The sequence below is a fragment of the Hypanus sabinus genome, chromosome 29 (assembly GCF_030144855.1).
Source record: "Hypanus sabinus isolate sHypSab1 chromosome 29, sHypSab1.hap1, whole genome shotgun sequence".
NCBI lineage: Eukaryota > Metazoa > Chordata > Chondrichthyes > Myliobatiformes > Dasyatidae > Hypanus > Hypanus sabinus.
The window spans coordinates 2,793,198-2,802,706 of record NC_082734.1 but is presented as its reverse complement, the minus strand read 5'-3'; the positions used below and the strand labels follow the sequence as shown (position 1 = coordinate 2,802,706).

At 51.1% G+C, this 9,509-nt stretch overlaps 1 protein-coding gene across 1 annotated transcript in view; it reads right to left on the bottom strand.

Annotated features, from left to right (window-relative positions):
- LOC132382880 (integrin alpha-M-like) overlaps positions 1–9,509 on the bottom strand; it is a 51,036-nt gene that overhangs the window by 28,346 nt on the left and 13,181 nt on the right. The window contains exons 10-16 of the mRNA XM_059953385.1: positions 8,589–8,662; positions 7,681–7,807; positions 7,161–7,303; positions 6,643–6,780; positions 6,172–6,375; positions 5,600–5,730; positions 180–334 (exon numbers count right to left, since the gene is read on the bottom strand). Coding sequence (XP_059809368.1) covers positions 180–334; positions 5,600–5,730; positions 6,172–6,375; positions 6,643–6,780; positions 7,161–7,303; positions 7,681–7,807; positions 8,589–8,662 — 972 coding nt within the window. The remainder of the gene's footprint in view (positions 1–179; positions 335–5,599; positions 5,731–6,171; positions 6,376–6,642; positions 6,781–7,160; positions 7,304–7,680; positions 7,808–8,588; positions 8,663–9,509) is intronic.

The following is a 9,509-nucleotide window of genomic DNA, read 5'->3' as shown; positions in this document are numbered from 1 at the left end:
AGTGTTTGGGTGGTTCTGTATAGAATAACAGGCCCCCCAGGAGTTGGTTCAGGCTGGGATGTAATGAGATGCTTTTGAGGGTCTATGTATAGAATAACAGGCACTCATGCAATTGGGTTATAGGCTGAGATCTAACCCCAGGGTGTTAATTTATTTTTGTCTCAGGTTGGTGTTTTTACTTGATAGTTTCTTGGTGAGTTCTTTCAGGGTGAAACACATTTTCACTTGCACGATGGGTTTTGCTGGAGCATTGTCCGGGCAGTCAACGTCCTTTAACTTGATCTTGGCCGGGGTGAAGATGATCTGCACTTGGACTTCCACGACTGGGCGTGACCTAGGAAAGGTGACAGGGACCCATCAGTGTATAGAACACAGACTGCCTCTTCCTGTCCCATATATGGGACCTCCTCCCTCTATCCATCTCCCTCCCCACCCCTCTTCCCGTACCTCGCACTCTTTCTCTCCCCTTCTCCTTCCCGCTGTCTCTGTTCTCCCCATTCTCTGTTCCACTTCCCCATCTCTCTGCGTCACCCCCTCACTTCCTATCCGTCACCTGTTCTCCTCACCATCCCTCCGTCTTTCCTCAGCCTCTCCCTCTCAATTCACTCCTATCCTCTAACGCCCTCCCCCACTCCCCATTCCACCTGTCTCGCTCCTTTCTCCCTGCCCACTTCCTTCTCACTCCCCTTCCCTCCCTCTTCCCGCTCCACTCCACCACCAGGGATGGTGCATCCACACTTGTCTGCTCGAGAATGTTGAGAACTTCAAAGAGTTTACATCACTAGGAGTGATGTTTATATCACCGGGAGTTTACATCACTAGGAGTGGCGTTTAAATCACCTGGAGTTTACATCACTAGGAGTGGCGTTTAAATCACCGGGAGTTTACATCACTAGGAGTGGCGTTTATATCACCGGGAGTTTACATCACTAGGAGTGATGTTTATATCACCGGGAGTTTACATCACTAGGAGTGGCGTTTATATCACCGGGAGTTTACATCACTAGGAGTGATGTTTATATCACCGGGAGTTTACATCACTAGGAGTCGCGTTTAAATCACCTGGAGTTTACATCACTAGGAGTGGCGTTTAAATCACCGGGAGTTTACATCACTAGGAGTGGCGTTTATATCACCGGGAGTTTACATCACTAGGAGTGGCGTTTATATCACCGGGAGTTTACATCACTAGGAGTGGTGTTTATATCACCGGGAGTTTACATCACTAGGAGTGGCGTTTAAATCACCGGGAGTTTACATCACTAGGAGTGGCGTTTATATCACCGGGAGTTTACATCACTAGGAGTGGCGTTTATATCACCGGGAGTTTACATCACTAGGAGTGGCGTTTAAATCACCGGGAGTTTACATCACTAGGAGTGGCGTTTAAATCACCGGGAGTTTACATCACTAGGAGTGGCGTTTATATCACCGGGAGTTTACATCACTAGGAGTGATGTTTATATCACCGGGAGTTTACATCACTAGGAGTGGCGTTTATATCACCGGGAGTTTACATCACTAGGAGTGATGTTTATATCACCGGGAGTTTACATCACTAGGAGTGGCGTTTAAATCACCTGGAGTTTACATCACTAGGAGTGGCGTTTAAATCACCGGGAGTTTACATCACTAGGAGTGGCGTTTAAATCACCGGGAGTTTACATCACTAGGAGTGGCGTTTATATCACCGGGAGTTTACATCACTAGGAGTGATGTTTATATCACCGGGAGTTTACATCACTAGGAGTGGCGTTTATATCACCGGGAGTTTACATCACTAGGAGTGATGTTTATATCACCGGGAGTTTACATCACTAGGAGTCGCGTTTAAATCACCTGGAGTTTACATCACTAGGAGTGGCGTTTAAATCACCGGGAGTTTACATCACTAGGAGTGGCGTTTATATCACCGGGAGTTTACATCACTAGGAGTGATGTTTATATCACCGGGAGTTTACATCACTAGGAGTGGCGTTTATATCACCGGGAGTTTACATCACTAGGAGTGATGTTTATATCACCGGGAGTTTACATCACTAGGAGTGGCGTTTAAATCACCTGGAGTTTACATCACTAGGAGTGGCGTTTAAATCACCGGGAGTTTACATCACTAGGAGTGGCGTTTATATCACCGGGAGTTTACATCACTAGGAGTGGCGTTTATATCACCGGGAGTTTACATCACTAGGAGTGGTGTTTATATCACCGGGAGTTTACATCACTAGGAGTGATATTTATATCACCGGGAGTTTACATCACTAGGAGTGGCGTTTAAATCACCGGGAGTTTACATCACTAGGAGTGGCGTTTATATCACCGGGAGTTTACATCACTAGGAGTGGCGTTTAAATCACCGGGAGTTTACATCACTAGGAGTGGCGTTTATATCACCGGGAGTTTACATCACTAGGAGTGGCGTTTATATCACAGGGAGTTTACATCACTAGGAGTGGCGTTTATATCACCGGGAGTTTACATCACTAGGAGTGGCGTTTATATCACCGGGAGTTTACATCACTAGGAGTGATGTTTATATCACCGGGAGTTTACATCACTAGGAGTGGCGTTTATATCACCGGGAGTTTACATCACTAGGAGTGATGTTTATATCACCGGGAGTTTACATCACTAGGAGTGGCGTTTAAATCACCTGGAGTTTACATCACTAGGAGTGGCGTTTAAATCACCGGGAGTTTACATCACTAGGAGTGGCGTTTATATCACCGGGAGTTTACATCACTAGGAGTGGCGTTTATATCACCGGGAGTTTACATCACTAGGAGTGGTGTTTATATCACCGGGAGTTTACATCACTAGGAGTGATATTTATATCACCGGGAGTTTACATCACTAGGAGTGGCGTTTAAATCACCGGGAGTTTACATCACTAGGAGTGGCGTTTATATCACCGGGAGTTTACATCACTAGGAGTGGCGTTTAAATCACCGGGAGTTTACATCACTAGGAGTGGCGTTTATATCACCGGGAGTTTACATCACTAGGAGTGATATTTATATCACCGGGAGTTTACATCACTAGGAGTGGCGTTTATATCACCGGGAGTTTACATCACTAGGAGTGGCGTTTATATCACAGGGAGTTTACATCACTAGGAGTGGCGTTTATATCACAGGGAGTTTACATCACTAGGAGTGGCGTTTATATCACCGGGAGTTTACATCACTAGGAGTGATATTTATATCACCGGGAGTTTACATCACTAGGAGTGGCGTTTATATCACCGGGAGTTTACATCACTAGGAGTGATATTTATATCACCGGGAGTTTACATCACTAGGAGTGGCGTTTATATCACCGGGAGTTTACATCACTAGGAGTGGCGTTTATATCACCGGGAGTTTACATCACTAGGAGTGATATTTATATCACCGGGAGTTTACATCACTAGGAGTGATATTTATATCACCGGGAGTTTACATCACTAGGAGTGGCGTTTATATCACCGGGAGTTTACATCACTAGGAGTGATATTTATATCACCAGGAGTTTGCATCACCAAACACCTCTGCTGGCCCAGACACGTAGAAGTCATGGCAAGTCAGCTCAATAGCGTTTCTAGGTCTTCAAGAGGCTACAGAAATTCTGCATGAGGACCTGTCGACCCTCACCAATTTTTGTATTGATGTACCATAGAAAGGATTGTATTTGAATATATCACAGCGTGGTTCGGTAACTGCTCTACGGACGACCGTAAAAAAACCCCAGGGAGTTAACACTGAACTCGGCACATCATGGAAATCAGCCTCGCCTCTTTGGACTCCGTCTACACTTTCTGTTGCCTCAAGGATCACTCACCCGGGCATCCTCATTTCTCTCCGCTCCCACCCTCGATCAGGCAGAAAATACAAAAGCCGGGGAATCGACCTCATCGTGGCGCTCGCACCTTATTGACCGCCGACACTGAACTTTCTCTGTAGAAAGTTTCGCTTTATTCTGCCACCTGGTATTGTTTTATCTTGATCTACCTCAATGCACGGTGTAATGATCTGATCGATTATGCAAACCGAGCTTTGTACTGTGACAGCGCTAAACTGATTTACCAGAAGATACAAAAGTGTAAAAGCACGTACCAACAGGCTCAAGGACAGCTTCGACTCCGCTGTTATAAGGCTCTTGAACAGGCCTCTTGAGTTTGGGCCTCAATCTCCCTCATTACTTCTATCCCCCAATTAATACATTGGTTTATTATTGTCACAGGTACAGTGAAAAAACTTTGTTTTGAATACCATAGATCATTTCACAGCTCAGTGCACGCAGGTAGAACAAGACAGAATGACGACTAAAATGGCGAGTCACAAGCAAGACAAAATCTGCAGATGCTGGAAATCCAAGTAACACACACAAAATGCCGGAGGAACTCAGCAGACCAGAAAGAGTACAGTCGACGTTTCGGGCCAAGACCCTTCACCAGGACTGGAGAAAAAAAGATGAGGAGTCAGAGGAAGGAAGTGGGGGGGAGGGGAGAAAGAATCACAAGCTGATAGGTGAAACCGGGATGGGTGAAGTAAAGAGCTGGGAAGCTGATTGGCAAAAGAGATTCAGGGCTGGAGAAGGGGGAATCTGATAGGAGAGGACAGAAGGCCATGGAAGAAAGAAAATGGGAGGAGAATCAGAGGGAGGTAATAGGCAGATAGTGAGATGAGGCGAGAGAGGGAAATGGGAATGGGGAATGGTGAAGGGGGGCGGGGACATTCAAGTTCAAGAAATCAATGTTAATGCCATCAGATTGGAAGCTGCCCAGACGAAATATAAAGTGTTGCTCCTCCAACCTGAGTGTGGCGCCACCGCGACAGTAGCGGCCATATGCTGACATACCGGAATGGGGATGGGAAGTGGAATTAAAATGGGTGGCCGCTGGGAGATCCCGCTTTCTCTGGCGGACGGAATAAAAGCTACAAGATGCTGGAGAGACCGAATTTGGAGTATTGCGTGCAGATTTGGTCACCTACCTACAAGAAGGAAATCAATAAGCCTGAAAGAGTCCATAGAAAATTACAAAGATTTTTTCAATATGTATTTATTGGGATACAGCGCGGAATAGACCCTGCCGGTCCTTCGAGCCGTGCTGCCCAACAACCCTCACTGTGGTAATAGATTCCCCATACTCAGCACCTTCTATCTAATGAAATTTCTACTAATCTCCGTTCTAAAGGGACGTTTCTGAGGCTGCGTCCTCTGGCATTAGATACATCGATAAAATTGGTAACGGTTGACGGGACGTTCCGAATTTCTTTAGTCACCTGAGAGTCACAGACGGCTACGGAAAACAATTTACTGGATATATTTAAAGCGGAAATTGATAGGGTCGTCAATGATTACGGTGAGAAGGCAGGAGAGTGGGGTTGTGAAGGACAATAAGTCAGCCATGATGGAATGGCGGAGCACTCGGTAGGTTGAATGGTCTCGTTCTTCTCCTGCGCCTTATGGTCCTATGGAGGCAGAGGAGCTGGTGAGAATTCTTGCCCTTGGCGTCTATGTGATTGGACCAGGACAGACTACTGGCGATATTCACACCCGGTAACGTGAAGCCCCAACTCTCTTGACCTCAGACGGAGGAGATGTGGGGGACGCCTACCGAAAGACGAAGACCTTGTTCAAGGCGCCCACCGCAATGTCCGCCAGACCGTCGTTGCTGAGATCCAGGGCGCCGTGGATGGCGCGGCCGAAGTACTGGAGGCCGGTATGCACGGCAGACGCGCGGATGTGCTGTCGGGAGGGAGTAAGAACAGATCTGGGTACTGGTGTCAGACACACCGTCCTGCAACCGGCTCCAGGCAGCACCACCCAGGAGCTGGCGCTTCCTACCACCCGGTTATAGGCGACACTGGCTGGGAAAATGCTCTCCGTGGCCTTGCTACCTGGAAACAGCTGATCGCCAGCAACTGGTTACGGAAGCCTGACCTGAGTGACCGCCTGACTGATGGATGGCGAGGGGAAGGAGGAGGGCAGAGCGAGGGACTGAGGGAGAGGGAGCCAGGCGGAGGGAGGGAGAGATGGAGGGAAGGATGGTGGAACGGAGAGGCAGGCCAACCTGCAAGGATCATGGAGGGACAGAGTGATTGACTGGGCTGTGGGCGGTCACAGGGCCGGGCTGGGGGTGGGGAGGGGGGTGAAGGAACAGACGGACGCACGGAGGTTCAGACTGACCTGTGCAGGAACCGGGTTCAGACCAGTGTTCGTCCCGTGATAGATATAGATGCCACCGCTCTTCTCGTCTTCTAGGGGAGCACCGACCCCCACGTCCGACAACTGGTCCCCGTTCAGGTCGCCCAGCTGGGCAATCGCCGCCCCGAACCGGGACAGAGGCTCCCCCCGGCTACCAGTCAAGCGGATTTGAGGGTCCAACTTGCCCTGGGGGGGGGGGCAGCGGAGAAAGGTGTTTCAGGGAGTCACTGTTTCCATCTCTGGCCCCCTGTCTCTCTCCCTCCTGTCATCCCTCCTTCCAACCCTTCGCTCCCCCATCGTTCCTTCTCCCTCTCCTCCTTCCCCACCCGTCCCTGCCTTCCCCTCTCTTCCCTCCAGTTCCTTCCCAACATCTCCCCATTCCCTCCTCCCTCTCCTCCCCATTTACCCTCCAGCCTCCGCCCCTCTCCACCCTCTCCCTCAGTTTGGACATACCTCTAGAAACTTGTAGACAAGTACCATCCCCCCAGTGTCCTGTCCCCTGTGCAGGGGGGCGCCCACCAGCACCAGGTCCGTCAATCCTTCTCCCATCAGATCCACCAGGCACAGTTCCGCGCCAAAGTACGACCCGATCTGTCAATACAGCGTGACCTCAGTGCTTCGGTGAGGGAGGGATGGCGAAATGGGAGGGAAAAGACCCGCGGAGGGGGGCATCGGGAGGGGAAGTAAGATGTTGGGGTGACGGAGACGTGATGAGGAGAGAGGAGAGGAAGGGGCTTTGAGGTGGGAGGGATTGATTGAGCACTGTGCAGTGAACTGCGGGTTGGGGGAGGCTGAGAACGCAGGGTAGTGGACAGCGAGGTGAGAGGAGTGAGTGAGGGAGCACAGAGGAAGATTCGTGAGGAGGGAGAAGGAGGGTTGGCGAGGCAACGCGGTGAAGAGGGAAAGCGGTGGGGGGGGGGGGGGGAAGGAGAACCACAGGTGAATGGTTGTCAAAGAAAGGAGGATCTCACCTGCTCCGACACGATTCTCTCTACGTGTCTCGATCCTCTCCACTCCTGACGGTAGACCAGGACCAGGCCCCGGTGTCTGTAGCGAGGGGCTCCCACTACGTAAAACGTTCCAGACGAGCTCTTTGCCTCCCTCATGCTGTATCCTGGGAAGAAAGGAGCAGGGCTGGTCTCACTGTCTAAGTTTTCCAGCTCCTTGTTCTTCGCAGGTCTAACTTGGTCTTCCAAAAGCATACCAGAATTTCCTGGACTACGCCGGACATTCCCAGTTTTCTCATGTCTTCCCAGGTCTTGCTGGACCATCCCGGCCTGTGGCAAACTGTCCTGGACCATTCCAGACCGTCTCCGGCTATTCCGGACAGTTGCTAACTATCCCAGACCTTTCCAGACTCCCCGTCTCTGTGACTCGGTTCCTCCCACACATTCCTTCTCGTTTCGGTGGCCCTTCCCTGCACGCTTCCCCGTCTCTGTGATCTCTACCCCCCTTCCCGTTTCCGTGGCCGCCTCGCACTCCCCCTCTCACCCAGATAGGAATTTTTCATGTCCTCCTGGTCCTGGGTCTCGTTGATGAAGACCTTGTTGTCCAAACGGATCTGAAACAACCCTCCCGACCAGTCGTACGCTCCAGCCGCCCCAAGAACGAAAGCGTTCTGAATGAGGGGAGAGGGAAGGAAGGAGGACGTGAGACGTTAGTCAAGAAACGGTGTGCATGGACTTTCCTACCTGCTCCTTCCACTTCACCGTTCTTTCCTCCTTACCGCCTCTCCCATTGTGCCGCCCCTCCCTCCTCAATGCCTCTCCCTAAGGTGCCCTTCCTTCCCCGTCTCTCTTTGCATGCTTCCGTCCCTCCTTGACCGCTTATTCCTCGCTGCCTCTCCCGTGGTGCTTCCTCCTTCTCCCCCCCCTCGCCTCGCGGCTGCCTCACTCCTCGGGTCTCCTTCATCTCTCCTCATCAGCCCTCCTTGTCAGCACCCCACCCTCAGTTCTCTCTGCCTCTTCAGCTCCTGCTGGCACTCCTTGCCATCCCTCCCTCCTCACCAGCTCCTCCATCGCTCCACACGTCCAATGCTACCCTACTTCTCCCCTTTCCTCCCGTAGCACCTTTGCGCCCTCAGTCCCCGCTGTTTACTCTTGCGAAGTCCCCTCCTTCGTCAGCGCGCTTCCCTCCTTACTGTTCCCTCCCGCGGCGCTCGCTTCCCCTCGGCACCCCTCCCTCCGCCATCCTCAGCTCCCACCCCCTCTCGCTCTTGATCCATCCCTTCCTCAATGTGCTCTCGTCAAAGACTCTCACTTTTCATTACACCCTCCACTTGCCCTCCTACGGCGCCCCCAACCCCGTACTCTATCCTTGGACATCTCCGCACCCACAGTTATGACCGTTTCACCCACCGCCCTCTTGCCCTCCCCCAAAAGGTGCTTATTTCCACTCACGGACGTCACCAATGAACTAAGTCCTTCCTGAGCCATCTCCAATTGGAACGAGCTGACCCCCTTCCTATTCGTCCCTGCGGGAGAGACCACAAGAGGGAGTGTTAACCTTGGGGAAGGCGGACCGCCGGTGGGTGCTGATCGGTCAGGGATACCGTGATTTGTCCAGCTACACAACATTCTCCTGTCTACAGGGGTCACGGTGTGACGGGGGCACTTCGGTCAGTTGGCCAGGTGGGGTTGGTCTGTGCACACCACGTCCACCACAGTTCCTGTCCTCCTTGAACTTTCGAGAGACTCGACAACATCTTGGACAAAGCTTCCCACACAGCTGGTTCCTCCCCCACACTAATTTTTCCTCCCCTTTGCCACCAGCATACAGTGACCGCGGACCGCTCCGTGTACAACCCGCACCAGCCCGGGCTGCACTTCCGATACCTGTCGCCTCTACCGTTTCGAAGGGTGTACGGAGGTTCGGGGAAGGGGGGGAGACTCTGAAATATATCTGTTGTATCAGCCACGATCACCATCCCCAGCAGCGTGTTCCAGACAACCACCACTCCCCTAGTGAAAGACCTACATACCTAAACATTCCTGTACTGACTTTAAAAGGATGTCCCTTGGTATTGCCTATTGTCTCCTGGGAGAAAGGAGCTGGTTGTAAACTCCATCTATGCCTCTCACAATCTTATACACCTCTTATCATCCTTCTCTTCAAAGAGATAAGCCCTAGCTCTCTAAACCTATCCTCATAAGACACACTCCCTAATTCAGGCAGCTTCTCCTCTGTGCCCTCTCTAAAGCGTCCACATCCTTCCTATAATGAAGCGATTAGAACAGAGCAGAATTCTCCAAACGCGGCCAAAGCTGCACTCAAACTCAGTTCCCCGACTATTGAAGGCCAACGCAACATATTCTTCTTAA